This window comes from Anolis sagrei, chromosome X, assembly GCF_037176765.1.
Source record: "Anolis sagrei isolate rAnoSag1 chromosome X, rAnoSag1.mat, whole genome shotgun sequence".
In the NCBI taxonomy this organism is placed as follows: Eukaryota; Metazoa; Chordata; class Lepidosauria; order Squamata; family Dactyloidae; genus Anolis; species Anolis sagrei.
Genome location: NC_090034.1, coordinates 58,583,960 through 58,609,575, shown reverse-complemented (window position 1 = coordinate 58,609,575; position 25,616 = coordinate 58,583,960). Strand labels below are relative to the sequence as shown.

At 42.7% G+C, this 25,616-nt stretch overlaps 1 protein-coding gene across 1 annotated transcript in view; it reads right to left on the bottom strand.

The window, feature by feature from the left end:
• The window catches only part of INSR (insulin receptor), a 114,407-nt gene extending 94,646 nt beyond the window's left edge, over positions 1-19,761 (bottom strand). Inside the window, exon 1 of the mRNA XM_060784848.2 lies at positions 19,527-19,761. Coding sequence (XP_060640831.2) covers positions 19,527-19,632 — 106 coding nt within the window. The 5' untranslated portion in view covers positions 19,633-19,761. The remainder of the gene's footprint in view (positions 1-19,526) is intronic.
• Positions 19,762-25,616: the final 5,855 nt, after the last annotated feature.

The window sequence follows — 25,616 nt, the reverse complement described above, 5'->3', positions numbered from 1 at the left end:
GAAGTAGCCTAGTTTTTGTTCCTTTTTAATTGTTTACTGCTTGGAGATATCCTTTGTCTGGGTGAGGTTCCCTGGCCCTTGATGCAATTTGCAAGCTTGATTTGCAAGTGTTTGGCTACCAGTATTGAAAAGTACTAGAATCAAGACAGTGACTAATGAACGCCACCCAGACAAAGGAAGTCTCCAGACAGTAAGCAATCAAGGGCTCGTGAACACCACCCAGGCTAAAGATGTCTCTAGGCAAGCAACTATTCAAAGGGAACAAAGGCCAGGCTACTTCTAGGCAGATGCTGTCAGTATGGAGTATACAATATTCTTAGTTCTCACATGCTAATGGTGGATCTCACTCAAACACTTGCAAATCAAGCTTGCTAATTGAAGCCTTCACACTTGGGTAACAGACAATGGTTCTTTCTCCCATAACTCCTGCTTCTGTTTTAAAGCTTCTTATATAAGCGTACACTTGAGGTATCGAAGTGCAAAGTCATTGCACTCACTTTGCCGGGGCAATTCTGGAATGCCGCTGTGTGTTTATAGTAAACAGACCGGATAACAAACCTTCGTGATTGCCACGGGCCATCAAAGGAGACCGGCCGCACAGTCAATGACTGTCCCAAGGGGGTGCTTTTTGGGAAATTACAAAGCATCAGAGTCCATACACCAGTGGTTCTCAACCTTCCTAATGTCACAACCCCTGAATACAGTTATTCATGTTGTGGTGACCCCCAACCATAACATTATTTTCATTGCTACTTCATTACTACTGTTATGAATTGTCATGTAAATATCTGATATGCAGGATGTGTTTTCATTTGGCACAAATACCCGATACGCTCAAATTTGAATACAGGTGTGGTTGGGGAGATTGATTTTGTCATTTGGGAGTTGTAGTTGCTGGGATTTATAGTTCACCTACAATCAAAGTGCATTCTGAACGCCACCAAAAATAGAATTGGGCCAAACTTCCCAAACAGAACCCCCATGACCAACAGAAAATACTGGAACGGTTTGGTGGGCATTGACCTTGAGTTTTGGAGTTGTAGTTCACCTACATTCAGAAAGCACTGTGGACTCAAACAATGGTGGATATGCATCAAACTTGGCACAAATACTCAATGCGAACACTGGTGGAGTTTGGGGAAAATAGACCTTGAGATTTGGGAGTTGTAGATGCTGAGATTTATAGTTCACCTACAATCGAAGAGCATTCTGAACCTCACCAACGAGAGAATTGGTCCAAACTTTGCACACAGAACCCCCATGACCAACAGAAAATACTGTGTTTTCTGATGGTCTTTGTCGACCCCCCCCCCCCCCCCAGGATCCTGACCCCCAAGTTGAGAAACACTGCCATATATCTTGGTTCACGACTGAGGTTGTGCAATGGCTCCAATGACACAAAAAGCTGGCCAAACAATAAGTACAGGCAGCCCCCAAGTTACAAACAGGATCACTTCTGCAGATGCGTTCTTAAGTTGAATTTGTACACAAGTCAGAACATGTTCAGCAGTAAAGGAGTGCATTCTTTGTAACTGGGCCAAAAAAGGTGTGCATTATACTTCTTGTGAGATCAGGAAAAAGGGGTTTAGAGAGATCGATAGGAAGGAAAGGGTTTGGAGAGATCAATCGGAAGCAGAAAGGATTTGGAAAGATCGATAAGAACATAAAGGAAAAGGGGTTTGGAGAGATTGATAGGAAGAAAATGGGAAAAGGGGGTCTGGAGAGATTAATAGGAAGAAAAGGGTATCTGGAGAGATTGATAGGAAGAAAAAGGAAAAGGGGTCTGGAGAGATCGATAGGGAGTAAAGAGGTTTGGAAAGATCAATAAGAATAAAAAGGAAAGGGGGTTTGGAGAGAGCGATAGGAAGCAAAAGGAAAGGGGAATGGAGAGATCAATAGTAAGAAAAGGGGGTTGGAGAGATCAATCAGAATAAGTCTATTATTGCACGGTGAAACAATAGACTGGAATATGTGAAATGATTACGGAATAGCCTTGGATTATGATTTAAAGATCCGCCTAGTCAAAGCCATGGTATTCCCTGTAGTCACCTACGGATGTGAGAGCTGGACCTTAGGGAAGGCTGAGCGAAGGAAGATCGATGCTTTTGAGCTGTGGTGCTGGAGGAAAGTGCTGAGAGTGCCTTGGACTGCGAGAAGATCCAACCAGTCCATCCTCCAGGAAATAAAACCCGACTGCTCACTGGAGGGAAAGATACTAGAGACAAAGTTGAAGTATTTTGGCCACATCATGAGGAGACAGGAAAGCCTAGAGAAGGCAATTATGCTGGGGAAAGTGGAAGGCAAAAGGAAGAGGGGCCGACCAAAGGCAAGATGGATGGATGGCATCCTTGAAGTGACTGGACTGACCTTGAGGGAGCTGGGGGTGGTAACGGCCGACAGGGAGCTCTGGCGTAGGCTGGTCCATGAGGTCACGAAGAGTCGGAGACGACTGAACGAATGAACAACAACAATGATTTTTTGGATGGAGTGATTTAACACTGAATGTAATGCTTTCAAATGTTTAATATGTATTTTAATTCAATTGATTTTAAGCTTAATGTTTGTATATGTTCCAAGGGATTGAATGAGTGGCATATGTAAGCTGCCTTGAGTCCCCTTTGGGGTAAAGAAAGGCAGGGTATAAATAAGGTAAATAAATAAATAGGAAAGGGGGTTTAGAGAGATCGATAGGAACAAAGAGAAAAGGTTTGGAGTGATCAAGAGGAAGGAAAAGGAAAAGGGGTTTGGAAAGATGGATAAGAACAAGTATATTATTGGCCAGTGCAATAATAGACTGGAATATGCACAATGATTAGGGAATGGACTTGGATTATGATTTTTGGATGGCATCATTTAACACGGAACATGTTTAATATGTATTTAATTCAATTGATCAATAGGAAGAAAGGGGAAAGGGATTGGGAGAGATTAAGAGAGAGGAAAAGGAGTCTGGCGAGAGCAATAGGAAGCAAAAGGAAAGGGGAACAGAGAGATCGATAGGAAGGAAAAGGAAAAGGGGCTTGGAGAGATTGATAGGGGAAAATGGGGTTTGGTGAGATTGATAGGAAAAGGAGTTTGGAGAGATCAATAGGAAGTCGGATGTCTGTAACCCGGGGACCACCTGCAAACTGGATGTGTTTGTGTTTTGTTCCAGTTTTTGGGTCTCTTTCCTAGCATATTCAATCCCTCCATTTTTTCAACAGCTAAGAGATAAGCGAAGAGGAACGGCTGCAAAACAGCTGCCCAAACCCATTTCCCACCATTTGCCCAGCCGACAATGTCAACTATTCGAGGCCCGAATGTTCAAAAACTGGAGACAAACATGTCAACGTCAAAATCCATCAAGACCCCTCTTGTGCAGCACAGCACTGTTCAGATGCAGAGTCCTCCAAAGAGGCCTTGTGATGCATGGAAAATTTCACATCAAAAGCCGGAGCGTTCAGCTCAAAGCCTCGTTTTTTTATAGTATTGTTAATGACTCTGGCGGGTGTTTACATTCAGCCGGTTGTTTCCCAGAAGGAAGCCAATGTGCTCAAGGGAGCGACTGGAAAAGCGCAGGCCAAAGGGCATCCTATCTATTATTATTATTATTATTATTATTATTATTATTATTATTATTACTGCTACTATAGAATCATAGAATCAAAGAGTTGGAAGAGACCTCATGGGCCATCCAGTCCAACCCCCCTGCCAAGAAGCAGGAATATTGCATTCAAATCACCCCTGACAGATGGCCATCCAACCTATGTTTAAAAGCTTCCAAAGAAGGAGCCTCCATCATTATTATCATCATCATCATTGAAACAGCACCCCAAATAAGACCCTCTTTCACTCTGCAGATGGAAAATGTTACTATTATTCTATACTAGCTTGGGGACCAGGCAGCACCCGGAGTATTAGAAGAAGGCATTGTTTGTTTTGGGATGTTAAGTAATATCAGTTAAGTTTAGTCCAAAACCATTGCTGGCTGAGTTCAGAGCTCTTTGGATAAGGGTGACGTACAACTCCCAGATTCCCAGGGCAATCACCCGCAAATCCTGGCAGTATTCACTGTTGGCCATGTTGGGTCTGTGTGCCAAGTTTGGTCTAGATCTGACGTCAGCTGGGTTCAGTGCTTTCTGGATGTAGGTGAACTACAACTCCCAAAATCAAGGTCCAAACTTCTGCAGCATATTCAATTGTTCATGGGGTCTCTCTCTACTAAGTTGGTCCCGATCCATTGTCAGTGGGGGGGTCACAGTTTCTCTGGGTGTAGGTGAACTATAACTCCCAAAATCAAAGTCCATTCCCACAAACCCCTGTAGTATGTTCAGTTGGTCATGGGGCTTCTCTGTGCCAAGTGTGGTCCCAGTCCATTGTTGGTAGGGGTCACCAAATCAAGGTGAATTCCCCCCAATAGCCCCCCATTATGTTTTGTTGGTCACGGGAGTCCTGTGTGCCAAGTTAGATCCAGATCCATGTGCTAAATTTGGTCCAGGCCCATCATCTGTGGGGGCGGCAGTGGTCTCTGGAAGTGAGTGAAGGTACTCCAAGTCCCATCATCTGTGGCAAGTTTGGTCCAGATCCATCGTTGGTTGGGTTAACAAGTGTTCTCTGGATGTAGGTAAAGTACAACTCCTGTAAAGCACAGTGAATTCTCCCCAAACCTCTTGTTCAGTTGCTGATCAATTCCTCTGTTTGCTGTGTGCCATAGGAAAGGGTAGGAAAGGGTTGAGGAAGGGGCAATGGGCGGGGTCATGCAAATTCCACACCAATGGAGAAAGAAAGGAACCCAGGAATGCCCATTCTGGAGGAAAAACGGAACATCTAGGACCCTGCATGGAAGCCTTCATTGCGTGGGGGGTATTATGCTGTTTGTGGAGGACACTAGCAGGATTTAGGCTACATGTTCATGGTGCTCACTATAACCTGCAATGTCAGTGGAGAGAGGGCTATGGGTATCTCCTGATCAGTGGGTATTGTAGCTGTTTGTGGAGGCGGAAGGCTGTCTGTGTAAGTGGACACCTCCGCCACACACACATACATATAAACTTATGTTTTGTATTAGGCACCTACACAAAATTCAAGAAATATTGAATAACGGATAAATTAACATCAATTATTAAGATTGGGATAGATTACATTAAATGGATTAGTTTATAATATTGAATTATATGTCTATATAGTACAAAAGGAGAGGAAGCACAATAAGATGATACATAATAAAGGCTTGTTTAGACAAATACCAATCTACTAACAGTTTCAATTGGTAGAAATTTCTCTTTAGAGCAGTGTTTCTCAACCTGGGGATCGGGATCCCAGAGGGGGGGGGGTCTCAAGGGGGGTGTCAGAGAGGTTGTCAAAGAACATCAGAAAGCACTGTATTTTCTATTGGCCATGGGGGTTCTGTGTGGGAAGTTTGGCCCAATTCCATTATTGGTGGGGTTCAGAATGCTCTTTGATTGTAGGTGAACTATAAATCCCAGCAACTACAACTCCCAAATGTCAAGGCCTATTTTCCCCAAACTCCACCAGTGTTCACATTTAGGCATATTGAAAATTTGTGCCATGCTTGGTGCAGATCCAACATTCTTTGAGTTCACAGTAGTCGCTGGATGTAAATGAACCACAACTCCAAAACTCAAGGTCAATCCCCACCAAACCCTTCCTGTATTTTCTGTTGGTCATGGGGGTTCTGTGTGGGAATTTTGGCCCAATTCTCTCATTGGTGAGGTTCAGAATGCTCTGATTGTAGATGAACTATAAATCCCAGCAACTACAATTCCCAACTGGCAAAGTCAAACCTCCCCCCCCCCCCAAGCCTCACCAGTATTCAAATGTGGGCATATTGGGTATTTGTGCCAAATTTGGTCCAGTGAATGAAAACACATCCTGCATAGCAGATATTTCCATTGCGATTCATAACAGTAGCAAAATGACAGTTATGAAGTAGCAATGAAAATAATGTTATGGTTGGGGGTCACCACAACATGAGGAACTGTTTCAAGGGGTCATGGCATTAGGAAGGTTGAGAAACATTGCTCTAGAGAATAATTAATAGTTAGAGAAAAGACTGAAATAAAACAAGATTACTCAAGGTTAATCTTCAATAAAGAAGAGTTGGGAAAGAAAATAAGAATGTGAGGCAGTATAAGAAGGAACAAGATGATATCATGAGTAGACTTAGAATTGTTAGAATCTTCAGTATCTTATGTGATATGTGTTAATGGAATAGCAATTAAAATTTAATAGAAAAAATGATAATTTTGTATAAGAACGCCCTGTGTCCCAACAACCCCTACTTTCTTTGTTCTTTCTTTGCGGCGTATTAGATATTTGTAAAAGTGTAATTAACCAATAACTACTATCAAAATACTATTCTGCCACGCTTTTGTTTTGTTTTTGCACGGCCCAGTCCCTGAGATGCCACTCCATGGTTTGCATTTGAAAAAGAAAATGCCACCATAAGCCCTGGCAAGGGGCCACTCTGACTCCCTCTTTTATATATAGCCAGCTGCAGATACATGGAGGGTACAATTATACCCCTTCGCGTTCCAAATGCCACATGCACGAGAAGCTCTTTTAGAACCGGAGGCAGATGTCCATTTGGACATACAGGTGGTGGGTGGGTTTGGGACCCCCTTCCAAGTTATCTTTACAGAAATGGAAGGACCCACAACAAACTTATCTTTTCCAAGCCAAAAATCTAGAGACAAACTTAGTTGGGTGCACACAAAGTCTCCTGGTGGAGAGAAAAAGCAAGGTATAAATTTATTTATTTATTTATTGCAGGTACTTTTACCCCGCCCTTCTCAACTACCGAGGGAGGACTCAGGGCGGCTTACAAAAAAAGGCACAATTCGATGCCTATACACTTTACACAAAATATACAGAACCAAAGTTAAAAACAGTTATCACAATTAAAACAATCCACAACTACTACATAACGTATTATATAAAAATCATATAAAAAACTATTCTCGTGCTCAGCATTCTGTCTTTCAGTGTTCCATAGTTCTAATCCATTAATCATTTCCTAATCATCGTCAAAGTTCTTTCTTCATCTGCCCGATTGTCTGAATGCCTGGTCCCAAATCCATGTTTTCAGTTTTTTCCTGAAGGAAAGGAGCAATGTTACAGATCTAATTTCCCCGGGGAGTGAATTCCACAGGTGAGGGGCCACCACCGAGAAGGCCCTGCTCCTCGTCCCCGCCAACCTCACTTGTGATAGAGGCGGGGTCAAGAGCAGGGCCTCCCCGGAAGATCTTGGACTCCGGGGTGGGACGTAAAGGGAGATCCGTTCGGACAGATACACTGGGCCGGAACCGTATAGGGTTTTGTAGGTCAAAAACAGCACTTTGAATTGTGCTCGGAACTGGATCAGCAGCCAGTGGAGCTGACACAACAGGGGGGTGGTATGCTCCCTGTATGACGCCCCGGTGAGCAATCTGGCTGCCTCCCGCTGGACTAGTTAGAGTTTCTGAGCAGTCTTCAAAGGCAACCCCACGTAGAGTGCGTTGCAGTAATCTAATCGGGATGTAACAAGAGCATGGACCAAATAAATGTAACAACAATAATAATAATAATAATAATGTGAAAGACAGTTCAGAACCAACACTGATGGCAGACTATGTGAAAGACAGTTCAGAACCAACATTGATGGAAGTCAATAGTATACAACTGCTTAAAGTACAAAAGACAAAGAGTGAATACCGTAAAAATACAATGCAGAGCAGAAGAGAAAACTGGCAAAAGAAGGCTCTCCCTGGGAAAAATTGAGAGCCAAATTGACAAAGAAAAAACATGGCTGTGGCTCACAAATGGAACTTGGAAAAAGGAGACAAAGGAGGGCCTGATCCTGGCAGCCCAAGAACAAGCCATTAGAACAAACACCATCAAAGCCAGAATTTAAAAGGCGACGACAGATCATAAGTGTAGACTCTGCAAGGAATCAGATGACATGATAGATCACACCCTTAGCTCCTGCAAGAAGATCACAAAAACGGACTATAAGCAGAGGCACAATACCGCTGCACCGATGATTCATTGGAACTTGTGCCACAAATACCATCTGCCTGTGACAAAAAACTGGTGGGATCACAAGCCTGAAACAGTTACAGAAAATGAACACGTCAAACTACTCTGGAACTTCCGAATTCAGACTGACAAAGTTTTGGAGCACAAGACTCCTGACTTCATGATCGTGTTAGAAAACCAAGTACGAATTGTCTATGTTGCAATTCCAGGCGACAGAAGGATTGAAGAGAAACAACTGGAAAAGCTGATCCGATATGAGGATTTAAAGATCCAACTTCAAAGACTCTGACATAAGCCAGTCAAGGTGGTCCCAGTGGTGATCGGCACACTGGGTGCAGTGCCTAAAGACCTTGGCCAGCACTTAAATACAATTGGCGCTGACAAAATTACGATCTGTCAGTCGCAAAACGTCACCCTACTGGGATCTGCACGCATTATTCGCCGACACATCACACAGTCCTAGGCACTTGGGAAATGTCCGACGTGTGATCCAATACAACAGCCAGCAGAGTGATCTTGTTTGCTGTGTACTAATCTCGTTGTGTTTCAAATAATAATACATTCTAATATCAATAATAGATACATAGCAGTTTTGAGTTTCCTGGTGGAGAGAAAAAGCAGGGCATAAACAAACAATAATAATAGTTTAAGAAAATATAATACTAATTCAGTAGAATCTCGCTTATCAACATAAATGGGCTGGCAGAATGTCGGATAAACGAAAATGTCGGATAATACGGAGTCTTCTACTGTTACCTGTCCAGCGCGGCACTAGACACCTAGAATACTAACAACAGGGACTCAAAGAGTTAAGGCAAAGCAATGCCTCAGGACTACAGCGGCCCAGCAGGAAGTGCCCAGATGCAGAAGAGGAGAATGAAAATCACAGAGGGAAGGAGGGAGAATGCTTCCGTTTCTGCCTTTTCTGCCTCTTTTCCCCCTTTCCTCCCTTCTCCTCTTCCGCCTCGTCTTGCCTTTTTCACTTATTGGAAATGGAGAGTGTTGGAGAGCACTCCTTTAATGGAAGGGGAAATACTGGAGGAAAGGGGGGGTGCGTTGGATAAGACAGAATGTTGGATAAGCAAAGGTCGGATAAGTGAGACTCTATTGAAATATATACACAGCTGCTTTGAGTCTCCTGGTGGAGAGAAAAAGTGGGGTATAAACTAAAGTAATCATGTGTTGTTGAAGGCTTTCATGACCGGAATCACTGGGTTGCTGTGAATTTTCCGAGCTGTATGGACATGATTCAGAAGCATTATCTCCTGACTTTTTGCCCACATCTATGGCAGGTATCCTGGACACAGCATATTATTTGAGCACACAGAAATGCTGGACCACTCTAACAACCACTATGTCAGACTACACAGAAAAGCCACTGAAACCCACAAGCATTTGGGCAATTTCAACAGAAAGGAGGAGACTATGAAAATGACAAAAAAACTGACCACATGGTGAAACAACATGAGTTGGTTGGTTCTGGTGGAGGGGGCACAACTAAGGGTAAGGGGAAGAGGGGGAAAATGGTATAATAATAATTATAAAGAAATACAATATGTATAACCGGATAAAAGGTGTGTGATAAAGTTATATGTAGCACAAGTTGTAATGGAAATTTAAAAATAATGATAAGAAATATGATTAAAGATTTTTTGATGTTTATTTACTGTTAGATTGTACATAATATGACATACTCTTTTGTCTAAGATACTGTAAAAAGAGAGAAGAATGTATGCTTATACATTTTTTTGGACAAATTTATAAATAAAATCTAAAAAAAATCAGGGCCAGCTAACACCTCCCAACAAAGGATTCCCCCAGGCAGGAAGCAGCCAGGTCTTGAAGCTACAAGGCCATTAAATACTAATCAAGGTGATCAATTACAACATTCACACTTGCCTCCAACAGACAATGGTTATTTCTCCCACCTCGGACCTTCCACAGATATATAAACCTCCCTTGCCTAGTTTCCAATATACCTCACAATCTCTGAGGATGCCTGCCATGGATGTGGGTGAAATGTCAGGAGATAATGCTTCTGGAACATGGTCATACAGCCTGGAAAACTCACAGCAACCCAAACGTAGTAATAATAATAATAATATAAATAATATCCCCTGGTGGCGCAGTGGGTTAAAGCACTGAGCTGCTGAGCTTGTTGATCGAAAGGTCGCAGGTTCGATTCTGGGGAGTGGCGTGAGCTTCCGCTGTCAGCCTAGCTTCTGCCAACCTAGCAGTTCGAAAACATGCAAATGTGAGTAGATCAGCGGGAAGGTAACAGCGCTCCATGCAATCATGCTGGCCACATGACCTTGGAGGTGTCTACGGACAACGCCGGCTCTTCGGCTTAGAAATGGAGATGAGCACCACATCCCAGAGTCAGACATGACTGGACTTAATGTCAGGGGACTACCTTTACCTTTTATTATTAATAATAATAATAATAATAATAATAAATTCTAATACTAATAATAGATACATGGCCCCTTTGAGTTTCCTGGTGGAGAGAAAAAGAGGGGTAGAAACAAACGTAATAATCATCATCATGCTACTGAACGCAAACTCGTGAGAACGGAGCCACTCATTTGTGAAAAAAAAACCTTTAGGGGATCCTCTTGCTTTCAAAGGCTGAAACATCTCTGTTTTCTGGTTATTATCAAATGCAAAACTGAAAAGAAACCACGGATCTTCCTCCCAAAGCAATCCGCCTCCGCAACACAAGATCCCACATTGTCGTCTTTCGCCCAAAGCACTCTGCGGGGCTGTAAACATTTTGCATGAGTCAAATTTGCCAGATGCTTTCAAGGAACGCACTTTAGAAAAACGGCTGGACGAGATGGGGAAAGAAGTCCATTGCCAAATGGATTTCTCAGATTAATTGCCACGTTACTATTTTTTTTCTCCCCTCAGACAAAACAAAAACAAACAAAACCCAGGATGTTGTTGTCACTGCACAATCTGCACAATCCCTTCTGAAGCCAAACTGGCTCTTGCTTGGATGGGAGCCTGCCTCTACCTGTCTTAGATACTGGAAATAGCAATTGAGACCATGGGGGGAAATAATGCCACAAACAAAATGTGGGGGTGCAGGGGGTGGCATTGACTCAATACCAAGCCCATGCAGAAGGTAGGAGACTCAATGCTCCAGGACCCAAATGGATATAAACATTCATTGAAGTCCCATGATAGTAAAGTGCCTTCTGTATTTACAGGCAGTCTCCGAGTTACAAACCTATGACTTACAAATGACTCCTAGTTAAGAACAATGGAGCTGACACAACAGAAAGTCAGAGGAATCTTCCCTGATTTGGGCCTTCCTGTCTGACATAAGGGGGCTGGGCTGGACTGGGTGGTCTTGGGAGGTCCCTTCCAAATCTGTGATACTATATCTATCTCATCTATCTATATTAGGAGTCCTCAAACTTTTTAAACAGAGGGCCAGGTCAGAGTCCCTCAAATTGTCGGAGGGCCGGATTATAATTTGAAAAAAAACATGAATGAATTCCTATGCATACTGCACACATCTTATTTGTAGTGCTAAAACACTTAAAAACAATACAATAATAAAAATGAACAATTTTAACAAATATAAACTTATCAGTATTTTAATGGGAAGTGTGGGCCTGCTTTTGGCTGATGAGATAGTATTGTTGTTGTTGTTGTGTGCTTTAAAGTCGTTTCAGACATAGGTTGACCCTGAGCGAGGGCCGGATAAATGACCTTGGAGGGCCGTATCTGGCCCACGGGCCGTAGTTTGAGGACCCCTGAACTATCTCTATCTCTATCTATCGCTACCTATCTATCTATCTTTAGATATATATATACAGGCTGTCCCGGGTTACAAGTATCCAACTTACAAACTACTCCTAATTAAGAAAGAGGCTGGATTGGATAGCCTTTAGGGATCCCTTCCAAATTTATGATAGTATAACTCATATGTCTATCTTTATATATAGTAGTGGTTCCTAACCTTTTTTTGACCAGGGACTACTCTCCAACATTAGTACCAAAAGGGTTACCAATCACTTTTTGGTCAACTCTTGATTTGATTTGGTTATTTGGGGTGCGGATTCTGAAAACTGCATTGAATAGACCACATCAGCTCTAGTTTCTGATACAGAACATTTGCCATCCAGTAGACGCTGTCTGCTTTCCCACAGAAAACCATATTTAATAATCTAGAGCTGATGTGATAGTAGTAATCTTTTGTAGGTAGTCAGCCTCTCCCCTCCTGACATCCCCGTTGCCTCAGCACTGCAAGAGGGTTTCGCAAGGCCAGTCGCTCCTGTTGCCACGTGGTTTTGAGGTAACGGTGTAGTAATGGTGAGACCACAAACCATATTTCCGTTCCTGCAGACCACTGGTGGTCCATGGACCACAAGCTGGGAACCACTGATATATAGCTATACAGGCCATCCTCGAATTACAAACATCAAACTTACAAAGGCCCGCTAGTTAAGAAAGGGGCTGGACTGGATGGTCTTTGGGGGTTCCTTCCAAATCTATGATACTATATCTCATCTATCTATTGATATATCTATACAGGGCATCCTTGTGTTACAAACATCCAACTTACAAACGACTCCTAGTTAAGAACGGGGCTGAACTAGATGACCTTTTGGGGTCCCTTCAAAATCTATGATACTATACCTATCTCATCTATCTAGGCCATTCTCAAACATCCAACCTACAAATGACTCCTAGTTAAGAACAGGGCTGAACTAGATGACCTTTGGGGGTCCCTTCAAAATCTATGATACTATACCTATCTCATCTAGCTATCTAGGCCATCCTTGAGTTATAAACATCCAACTTACATACAACTCCTAGTTAAGAAGAGAGCTGGGGACTGCCTATATGTGTGTGCGTGTGCACAAGTGTGTGTATACACACACACACACACACATATAGGAAGGTAAAGGTTTTCCCCTGACTTTAAGTCTAAGTCTAGTCGTGTCTGACTTTGGGAGTAGTGCTCATTTCCATTTCTAAGCCGAAGGGCCGGCATTGTCCAGAGACGCCTCCAAGGTCAAGTGGCCGGCATGACTGTATGGAGCACCATTACCTTCCCACCAGAGAGTACCTATTGATCTACTTACATTTGCATGTTTGCGAACATCCCGCTCCCCAGATTCAAACCTGTGACCTTTCAGTAAGCAAGTTCTGGAGGTCAGCGGTTTAACTTACTGCGCCACCATATACGAATATATATAGATATTTGGCTGGTGTTACACTTCAAAAATGTTCCTGTTGCAACTTACATAGAAATTCAACTTAAGAACAAACCTACAGAACCTCTCTAGTTCATAACTTGGGGACTGCCTGTATGTATATACTGTGTGTGTGTGTGCGCGTGCATGTGTGTGTAAATATTTGGCTGGAGTTACCCTTCAAACTTACATAGAAATTCAATTTAAGAATAAATCTACAGTACCGCTTGTTTCATAACTTGGAGACTGCCTGTATGTTTGTGTGTGTGTGTGATTGTGTGTGTCTGTGTATAGCTGGAGTTATACTTCAAAAATGTCCCTGTTGCAACTTACAAATTCAACTTAAGAACAAACCTACAGAACCTCTCTTGTTTTATAACTTGGGGACTGCCTGTCATGCCAAAACCAAAGTTTGCTTTTGGGGTTTGTTAACGTGGCACTAAACTGCCGAGACAAAGGTGTTTATTCCAGCCCGGGCCAAAGTCCACCGGGTGAGAGGCAAAGAGGGGTGTGCGTTCCCAAGATCCAGGGAAGGGGGGAAAAACTCATAAAAAACAACTCCAGTTGCATTGTATTGTTGTAAGCCACCACCTCGAGAGTCCAGTCTTCAGCAGAGAAAGTCGAGGTGCGGATCCTTCAATAAAGGGGGACTTTTGTGAACCCCACACGACCCTTATAAAATCAGAGAGTAATAAACAGAGTTGGAAGGGACCTCCAAAGGCCATCCAGTCCAACACCCTTCTTTCTGCCATTATGCAGAAAAACATGATCAAAGCACCCCCAGTAGATGGTCATTCAGACTCTGTTTAAAAGCCTCCTCTGGACTCCGAGACAGAGATTTCTACTAGTGAACAGCTCTCCTTGGAGTCAGGAAGTTCCTCATTTTCAGGTAGAATCTCTTTTCCTGTCATTTTAAACTTTCTAATAATCTGGCTCAGGAATTAATTATCTCCATAAATCTTCATGGTCTTATATTTTGATCTATCTGTTTTAACTATGTCGTACTCTCTCCTAAGTCTTGAAGACTTCCAAATAAATTGTATTATTATCATTATTATTATTGTGGGTCCTTTACTAACTGAACTACTGATGCTGAAGGAGCCGATTTGTGACCAGCATTTCTCAACCTGGCATTCGGGACCCTGGGGGGGGGGGGGAGTTGCAAGGGGGTATCAGAGGGGTCGCCAAAGACCATCAGAAAACACAGTATTTTCTGTTGGTCATGGGGGTTCTGTGTGGGAAGTTTGGCCCAATTCTATCGGTGGGGTTCAGAATGCTCTTTGATTGTAGGTGAACTATACTTCCCAGCAACTACAACTCCCAAATGTCAAGGTCTATTTACCCCAAACTCCACCAGTATTTACATTTGTACATATTGAGTATTCGTGCCAAGTTTAGTCCAGATCCATCATTGTTTGAGTCTGCAGTGTTCTCTGGATATATGTCAACTATAACTCCAAAACTCAAGGTCAATGCCCACCAAACCCTTCCAGTGTTTTCTCTTGGACATGGGAGTTCTGTGTGCCAAGATTGTTCAATTACATCATTGGTGGAGTTCAGAATGCTCTTCGATTGTAGGTGAACTATAAATCCCAGCATCTACAACTCCCAAATGACAAAATCAATCCCCCCCCAAACCCCACCAGTATTCAAATTTGGGCATATTGGGTATTTGTGCCAAATTTGGTCCAGTGAATGAAAATACATCCTACATATCAGATATTTACATTACGATTCCTAACAGTAGCAAATTTACAGTTATGAAGTAGCAACGAAAATAATGTCATGGTTGGGGGTCACCACACCATGAGGAACTGGATTTAGGTGTCACAGCATTTGGAAGGTTGAGAAGCACTGCTCTAGACCAAGTGATGATTATTATTATTAGTAGTAGTAGTGTGTGAATATGGTTACTTTACTAACTGAACTACTGATGCTGAAAGAAGTGATTCTTTAGCCCAAATGATAGTAATAAAAATAATTAGTATATTAATATTGTTCATTTACTACCTGAACTACTGATGCTGAAGGCGGAGATTCTCTACCCCAAGTGATAACTATTATGATTATTATGTGAATATGGTTCCTTTACTAACTGAACTACTGATGCTGAAGGAGGCGATTCTCTACCCCAAGTGATAACTTATATTATTATTAATATTAATAAGGTTCCTTTACCAACTGAACTACTGATAATGGAGGTGATTGTCTAGTGATACCCACCATCACTGTCCCATTTCCAATATGCCTCTGTTTGTACACAATTGCAAACAGAGATAAATATTCTGAAATATTCCTAAGCACTTCTGATCCCCAGCACTTCAGAGAAGAGAGACTCTATTATCATTAATATTCCAGCTGTCAAACCATGTAAGATCCCTTATATTACTCCTACTCTCTACTTCAAGACCACAGAAGAGAGAGGCCTAGCTTTGCTCTTTGTTGGCTATTATTACATGTATGTGTTGTTATTACTGTTATTATTTTTGCTTCCCTTCCTCCTAAGAAATTGGCGTCATAATTGCTTCTCCTATTATGATATCTTGGTATCGCATATATCACACTATGCCATATATTATGTTACAGTACAGGCGCCAACAGCAACCACAGGAAAGCAAGTATAGCATTACAAGTTGTCATTTTACTATTATCATCATTCTTGTCAGTATTACTGCTATCCTGTCTTCTCTACCTCCTCCTTAAGAAATAGGCTCCCCCTTGCACTCCTCTCCTTGCACTTATGTAATGTATATTAGATTACATATTATAGTACTACTGCCAACCACAAGACCACTGGAAAGCTGCACTGGCATATCTAAAAATAATAATAATTATTATTATTATTATTAATTATTATTATAGTTCTCTCTTCTATTCCTCCTAGGAAATGGATACTCGCTTGCACTCCTATTCTTATACTATTTATATTTGTATTACTATCGACAACAACAAAATGACAGGAAATCGGCACTGGCATATCTAGAGATGATGATGATAATAATAACAATTCACTCTTCTATTCACCTATTCTTATATGCTTTATAGCATTATAATATCAGATATATTATATATATTACACTATTGTGCTACTGCCAACCACAAGGCATTACCAAGTATAATAATAATAATAATAATAATAATAATAATAATAATGTATCTCTTCGTTCCCTCCTTCCCTTCCTTTGGATTAAACTTCTTATTTTTTTGTCGTGTCAGGAGCGACTTGAGAAACTGCAAGTCGCTTCTGGTGTGAGAATTGGCCGTCTGCAAGGACGTTGCCCAGGGGACGCCCGGATGATTTGATGTTTTTATCATCCTTGTGGGAGGCTTCTCTCATGTCCCCGTATGAGGAGCTGGAGCTGATAGAGGGAGCTCATCCGTCTCTCCCCGGATTCAAACCTGCGACCTGTCGGTCTTCAGTCCTGCCGGCACAGGGGTTTAACCCACTGCACCACCGGGGGCTAAAACTTCTTATGAATAATAACAATAATATTTCCTCTGCTCTCCCTCCTATTCTTAATAGGCATTACAAATCTAATAATAATAATAATAGTGATGTATTTCCTCTCATATCCCTCCTCCCCTTCCCCATAATAGGCATTACAGTAAGCAATAAGCATAATAATAATAAGCATAATAATCTCATCTTCTTAGCAGGCATGATAGATCTAATCATAATAATCATAATAACAACAATGTATTCCCTCTCTTCTTCTTAACTGGCAAAACAGATATATTATTTCTACTACTACTAATAGTGATGTATTCCCTCTCCCTCCTGTCCTGCCATTGGATTAATCTTAATAATAATAATAATAATAATAATAATAATAATAATAATAATAGCGATGTGCATTTCCTTCCCTCGTCCTAAGTCATTACAGATCCAATAGTAACAATAACAATAGTAAGCATAATAATAGCAATGTATTCCCTCTCCTCGTCTTCTCAAAAGGCATTACAGATCTAATAATAACAATAATAGCAGCAGCAGCAATGTATTCCTCGTCTTCTCAACAGGCATTACAGGTCCAATAATAATAATAATAATAATAATAATAATAATAGCAATGTAGTCCCTCTGCTCCTCTTCTCAATAGGCATTACAGATCTAATAATAATAATAATAATCATAATAGCAATGCATTCCCTCTCCTTCTCTTACAGACCCAATAGGAAGCATAATAATATTAATACTAATAGCGATGTAGTCCCTCTCCTCATCTTCTCAATGGGCATTACAGATCTGCTACTAATAATAATAAACATAATCATAACAGCAATGCATTCCCTCTCCTTCTCTTACTGACCCAATTGGAAGCATAATAATATTAATACTAATAGTAATGTAGTCCCTCTCCTCTTCTCAATGGGCATTACGGATCTGTTACTACTACTAATAAATATAATCATAATAGCAATGCATTCCGTCTCCTTCTCTTACAGACCCAATATTAAGCATAATAATACGGATACAAATAGCAATGTAGTCCCTCTCCTCCTCTTCTCAATGGGCATTACAGATCTGCTACTAATAATAATAAATATAATCATAATAGCAATGCCTTCCCTCTCCTTCTCTTACAGACCCAATAAGAAGCATAATAATATTAATACTAATAGCAATGTAGTCCCTCTCCTCCTCTTCTCAATGGGCATTACAGATCTGCTACTAATAATAATAAACATAATCTCATAATAGCAATGCGTTCCCTCTCCTTCTCTTACAGACCCAATAGTATGCATAATAATATTAATACTAATAGCAATGTAGTCCCTCTCCTCTTCTCAATGGGCATTACAGATCTGCTACTAATAATAATAAACATAATCATAATAGCAATGCGTTCCCTCTCCTTCTCTTACAGACCCAATAGTATGCATAATAATACGAATACTAATAGCAACGTAGTTCCTCTCCTCCTCTTCTCAATGGGCATTACAGATCTGCTACTAATAATAATAAACATAATCATAATAGCAATGCGTTCCCTCTCCTTCTCTTACAGACCCAATAGTATGCATAATAATACGAATACTAATAGCAACGTATAGCAACGTAGTTCCTCTCCTCCTCTTCTCAATGGGCATTACAGATCTGCTACTACTAATAATAAATATAATCATAATAGTAATGCCTTCCCTCTCCTTCTCTTACAGACCCGATAGGAAGCATAATAATATTAATACTAATAGCAACGTAGTTCCTCTCCTCTTCTCAATGGGCATTACAGATCTGCTACTAATAATAATAAACATAATCTCATAATAGCAATGCATTCCCCCTCCTTCTCTTACAGACCCAATAGAATGCATAATAATACGAATACTAATAGCAACGTAGTTCCTCTCCTCCTCTTCTCAATGGGCATTACAGATCTGCTACTACTAATAAACATAATCATAAGAGCAATGCATTCCCTCTCCTTCTCTTACAGACCCGATAGGAAGCATAATAATATTAATACTAATAGCAATGTAGTCCCTCTCCTCTTCTCAATGGGCATTACAGATCTGCTACTAATAATAATAAACATAATCATAATAGCAATGCATTCCCCCTCCTTCTCTTACAGACCCAATAGAATGCATAATAATACGAATACTAATAGCAACGTAGTTCCTCTCCTCCTCTTCTCAATGGGCATTACAGATCTGCTACTAATAATAATAAACATAATCATAATAACAATACCTTCCCTCTCCTTCTCTTACAGACTCCATAGGAAGCATAATAATATTAATACTAATAGCAATGTAGTCCCTCTCATCTTCTCAATGGGCATTACAGATGTGCTACTACTAATAAACATAATCATAATAGCAATGCATTCCCTCTCCTTCTCCTACAGACCCAATAGTAAGCATAATAATACGAATACTAATAGCAATGTAGTCCCTTCTCCTCATCTTCTCAATGGGCATTACAGATGTGCTACTACTAATAAACATAATCATAATAGCAATGCATTCCCTCTCCTTCTTCTACAGACCCAATAGTAAGCATAATAAACGTAATCATAATGGCAATGCATTCCCTCTCCTTCTCTTACAGGCCAAATAGTAAGCATAATAATACGAATACTAATAGCAATGGAGTCCCTCTCCTCCTCTTCTCAATAGGAATTACAGATCTAATAATAGTAAGCATAATAATAGCAATGTATTCTCCTCTTCTCAATAGGCATTTCAGATCTACTGTGAGTACTACTATTAGCGATGGATTCCCTCTTCCTTCCCAGTCATTCCAGATCCAACCCTAGCCCTAACCCTCTCCCGCATGCCTTCGCTGGGACTCACTCTGGTCGGGGTTCTGGGCTCGCGCCTCGGGCATGCAGGTCGCTAGAAGCACTCCCAGGAGGAGGCCTAGTCCGAGCCCGAGGCCTAGACCCAGGCGACCCGCCATGCCTCCTCCGCCGTCGCCCTTCTCCCTCCTTCGGGGTCTCTCTCGATAAACAAGCGGCACCGCCTCCTCCGTCCTGGGCGGGGAAAGCCAGGCCTTCCCTCCCTCCGCGCTCCACGCCCCCTCTTCCAGTGGAGGGCAGGGGAAAAATGGCGCCCGGAGCACGGACGGGGTTCCTTTGCCGCCTCACAGCCTCGGCGCCTACAACTCCCAGAAGGCCTCCCCGCCTGCACCAAGAGGAAAGAACTCTGGGAAATTGAGTCCCAAACAACACAGACCTGAGCCTCTGAGTCCCAGAAGCCCTCGCCGGTTGTTTCAAGGGGAAGGCATTCTGGGAAATGTAGTCCGCGAAATATTCCTAGCAGGGGCGCCCCTCAGCGAGGCCTATCGCTCCTCAGTCAGGGATAGAGCCTTCCTTGAATGGTTCTCCACCTTTTTCCTCTTTAATGTTATTAATAATAATATATTGTCATGGTAGAATAACATTATAGTAACATTAGAATATAGATATTATGGAAAACACAGGAATGACCATCAGACTGGAAAAAATCCATTTATATCCCCATACCAAAAAAGGGAAATGCTAAAGACTAATCACCTCTCAAGAAAAGATTGCCCCAGGCACTGCCAGGCCATCAAATGCTAATCAAGGTGGTCAGTTGAAACATTTTTTATTTATTTATTTAGGTCATTTATACCCCGCCTTTCTCACCCCCTAGGGGGGACTCAAGGCGGCTTACATCCGGCACAATTTGATGCCCACAATTACAATTAAATGCAATAGCAAAACACAATAGACTAAAAACAGACAATTAATACAATACAATATAACACAAAACATTCACACCTAGCTCCAACAGACAAGAGCTCTGTGTCCCACCCTGGTCATTCCACAGATATATAAACCCACTTTCCTAGTTCCAACAGACCTCACTACCTCTGAGGATGCTTGCTACAGATGCAGGCAAAACGTCAGGAGAGAATGCCTATAGAACAGGGGTCCTCAAACTAAGGCCCGGGGGCCGGACACGGCCCTCCAAGGTCATTTACCCGGCCCTCGCTCAGGATCAACTTAAGTCTGAAATGACTTGAAAGCACACAACAACAACAATCCTATCTCATTCTGGGAAATGTAGTCCGCAAAATATTCCTAGCAGGGGCGCCCCTCAGCGAGGCCCATCGCTCCTCAGTCAGGGATAGAGCCTTCCTTGAATGATTATCCACCTTTTCCCTCTTCATGTTGTTATTAATAGTAATATATTATCATAGTAGAATAACATTATAATAACATTAGAATATAAATATTATGGAAAACACAAGAATGGCCATCAGACTGGAAAAAATCCATTTATATCCCCATACCAAAAAAGGGAAATGCTAAAGAGTAATCACCTCTCAACAAAAGATTGCCCCAGGCACTGCCGGGCCATCAAATTCTAATCAAGGTGGTCAGTTGAAACATTCACACCTAGCTCCAACAGACAAGAGTTCTGTGTCCCACCCTGGTCATTCCACAGATATATAAACCCACTTTCCTAGTTCCAACAGACCTCACTACCTCTGAGGATGCTTGCTATGTTGTTGTTGTTCATTCGTTCAGTCGTCTCTGACTCTTCGTGACCTCATGGACCAGCCCACGCCAGAGCTCCCTGTCGGCCGTCACCACCCCCAGCTCCTTCAGAGTCAAGCCAGTCCCTTCAAGGATGCCATCCATCCATCTTGCCCTTGGTCGGCCCCTCTTCCTTTTGCCTTCCACTTTCCCCAGCATAATTGTCTTCTCTAGGCTTTCCTGTCTCCTCATGATGTGGCCAAAGTACTTCAACTTTGTCTCTAGTATCCTTCCTTCCAGTGAGCAGTCGGGCTTTATTTCCTGGAGGATGGACTGGTTGGATCTTCTCGCAGTCCAAGGCACTCTCAGCACTTTCCTCCAACACCACAGCTCAAAAGCATCGATCTTCCTTCGCTCAGCCTTCCCTAAGGTCCAGCTCTCACATCCGTAGGTGACTACAGGGAATACCATGGCTTTGACTAGGCGGATCTTTGTTGCCAGTCTGATGTCTCTACTCTTTACTATTTTATCGAGACTGGACATTGCTCTCCTCCCAAGAAGTAAGCGTCTTCTGATTTCCTGGCTGCAGTCTGCATCTGCAGTCATCTTTGCACCTAGAAATACAAAGTCTGTCACGGCCTCTACGTTTTCTCCCTCTATTTCCCAGTTGTCAATCATTCTTGTTGCCATAATCTTGGTTTTTTTTATGTTTAGCTGCAACCCGGCTTTTGCGCTTTCTTCTTTCACCTTGATTAGAAGGCTCCTCAGCTCCTCCTCGCTTTCGGCCATCAGAGTGGTGTCATCTGCATATCTGAGGTTGTTAATGTTTCTTCCAGCAATTTTCACTCCAGCTTTGCATTCATCAAGCCCCGCACATCGCATGATGTGTTCTGCATACACGTTAAAAAGGTTGGGTGAGAGTATGCAGCCTTGCCGTACGCCTTTCCCAATCCTGAACTAGTCTGTTGTTCCGTGGTCAGTTCTGACTGTTGCTACTTGGTCCTTGTACAGATTCCTCAGGAGAGAGACAAGGTGGCTTGGGATGCCCATCCCGCCAAGGACTTGCCACAATTTATTATGATCCACACAGTCAAAGGCTTTAGAATAGTCAATGAAGCAGAAATAGATGTTTTTCTGAAACTCCCTGCCTTTCTCCATTATCCAGCGGATATTGGCAATCTGGTCTCTTGTTCCTCTGCCTTTTCTAAACCCAGCTTGAACATCTGGCAACTCTCGCTCCATGTATTGCTGGAGTCTTCCAAGATTATGGCAACAAGAATGATTGCCAACTGGGAAATAAAGGGAGAAAGGGAGAAAACGTGGAGGCCGTGACAGACTTTGTATTTCTAGGTGCAAAGATTAGTGCAGACGCAGACTGCAGCCAGGAAATTGAAGCCAATAGGAGCTTTAGGAGGGTCTTCCCCAGGAGGAGGGACCCTAAGACCCCACCAAAGAGGGTTCGCTACTTTGGCGAGCAGGAAAGCCTGATTTCAGCAGTTTTATTGAGATTAAAAATTCAGAACAAAGCTCACCAAAGTTGAAGAAAAGGCATCGAGGTGGTTTTATTAGCGATTCAGCTGAAAAGGATGCGATGTAGCAATCATTCGCCTACAAAGCATACCAGTACAGAGATCAGAGGCATTTTTAAAGGGATTTTCAGGTTTGAAAGTTCAAAACTCCCGCCCTCCGCCCTCCTCCTGGCTCGCAGGTGATTGGCTGACCCAATTCCAGTCTATGACGGATGCCCAGTCTATTGTCCTTGAGTGGATTTGTGATGAGCACTGATCACCTTATCTGGGTCTTCCTGTTACAATCAGATAAGGCACAAAGGAGAGGTTTGGGAGGAATGTCTATTTTGAGTGAAGTAAACAAAATTGGGAAGGCAGCCTCCTGAGGGTCGTCTCGCTCCTATTGTGAAATGACCAAAAAGTTGGCAAAAAGGAAGTTCCAGTCTGATGGCTCCACTTTGAAACCAAATAGGAATTCCAAGTCTTATTCTTCATGAGTTCCAATGATATGGGGGTTTTGTGTTTGTTGATGGCCATTTCAATAGCTGAGCGCTGCCTTGAGGAGTTTCCCCCCTCCCCATGAGGAAGGGGAGAGGGTTTGGGGTGCCAAAGAAAAATACATGGGGAAATATAGGAATCCAGAAGAAACTCATATCAAACTTCCCTTTTCTCCCTCCACCCGCCAGAGAAATTGATTAAAATATTAATTTTATTAAAGCATGAGTCCATAGTTCATATTGGGGAAGTTCAGACGTGAAAATGAGTTCCTTTGAGCCAAAAGGAAATTGAGGAAAGTCCAAAAAGTCATGGAAAGGTGCTTGATTATCTTCCCTGAGCCAAAGAATGGATTTCTGCAATGCCAGGATCAAGTTGGTCTTTGGTCCTGGGGAAACTATAACTCCCTCCAAGGACTTGGGGCCCCAAGGTCAGGCTCTTCCCTAAAAGCCTGATGGGGTCCTTGTTGTTGCTAGTTGGCAAACTGACCAAAACTCAACCCAGGGGTCCTCAAACCTTTTAAACAGAGGGCCAGATCACAGTCCCTCAAACTGTTGGAGGGCCGGATTATAATTTGAAAAAAAAAAAAGAATTGCTATGCACACTGCACATATCTTATTTGTAGTTCAAAACCACTTAAAAACAATACAATAATTAAAATGAAGAAGAATTTTAACAAATATAAACTTATTAGTATTTCAATGGGGAGTATGGGCCTGCTTTTAACTGATGAGATAGAATTGCTGTTGTTGTTGTATGCTTTCAAGTAGTTTCAGACTTAGGTTGACCCTGAGCGAGGGCCGGGTAAATGACCTTGGAGGGCTGCATCTGGCCCCCGGGCTTTAGTTTGAGGACCCCTGACTTAACCCCTTTGTGCAGTCTGGTACCCTTGCCCTTTGCAGAATTATAAGTTACCATCCCTTATTGGGGGGGACGGGACGACATGCTCGACTTCAAAATCAGGAGACGCTTACTTCTTGGGAGGAGAGCAAGAAAATGCGCAAGAAACCCGATGAAACATTGAAGTCGGCTTTCGAAATACATCGAAACATCTACGAACCAGCCACCAGAGAGGCCAAAAAAGAATATAATTCCTCATTGATAGCTTCCGCCAGATCTCGACCTACTCAAATATTTAAAATTGTTCGTAACATCACAAATCCAACCCATCCGCCCAAAGATGTGGCTAGTCAAGATATTACAGCAGAGACCTTCCAGAGCCACTTCATAAATAAGATCAATCTGCTCCGCGAAGGGCTACCTCCCACAGAGGACACATTGAGGGAACTAGAGGCCTTCTGGCCATCTAGTGGCCAACTTCTCAAACATTTTGTGTCATTAGAAATTGAAGACCTGGAAAAAGACTCTAGCTGCAGCAAGACCAACTACCTGCTCCCTCGATCCTTGCCCCTCCCGGTTGGTTAAGGAGTGCTGGGAGGGACTATGAGATCCCTTAAGGAGCATCATCACTAGTTCCTTGGAGCAAGGAATTTTTCCAGATTGCCTTAAAGAAGCAGTGGTCCACCCTCTCTTGAAAAAACCAAGCTTAGACGCCTCCATACCTAGTATGTATCGCCCAGTTTCAAACCGTCAGTTTTTGGGCAAAGTGATTGAACGGACAGTGGTGGGCAGAGGCGGCCCTACGTAATTTTCAATGGTAAGCAAACAGTATTTTGCCCCCCCCCCAACCAATCATTGATATATATTTCCTGTTTGTTGTGGGAGTTCTGTGTGCCATATTTGGTTCAATTCCATCATTGGTGGAGTTCAGAATGCTCTTTGATTGTAGGTGAACTATACACCCCAGTAACTACACTTGCCGCATTTGCTCCCTTGCCTGGCCCTTTCCCAATCCCCCGGCGTTCCACCCGCCTCCTCTCCTCTCCCCAATCCGTGGGTGGGCCAAGGGGCAGAGCCGCCGCACCTGGCCCACTTCGGGTCCAGAGGCGTGTCTGAAGACCCCGGCGTGTGCACCAAAAGTCGCCTCTTCTCCTGACTTTCTCCTCAGCCATTGGGACCGAGAGAGAGAGAGAGAGAGAGAGGTGGAGATGCCCACCTTTCCTGAAGGTAGGCGCAGAAACAAAGGAGGGAGCGGAGGTGGGAGATACCTCCAGCCGGAGGGGCTCTCTCTCTCTCTCTCTCTCTCGCTTGGTCCCAATGGCTGAAGAGAAAGTCAGGAGAAGAGGCGACTTTTGGTGCGCACCAGGCATGTAGCCGGGGGGGGGGGGGCTTGAGGGGCTTCAGCCCCCCCCCCCCCGAAATTTTCATGGTGGCTCGCGAAAAGGCCTTACTGGTGCATTATTTAAACTGTTATGTATATTCATATCATGATATGATCACCATACTCAATATATCCCATATGCATGGCGGTATTGGGGTAATGATACAAAAGGTTTGCTAGGGTAGACCCTCTTTCACTCAGACTCAGCCCCCCC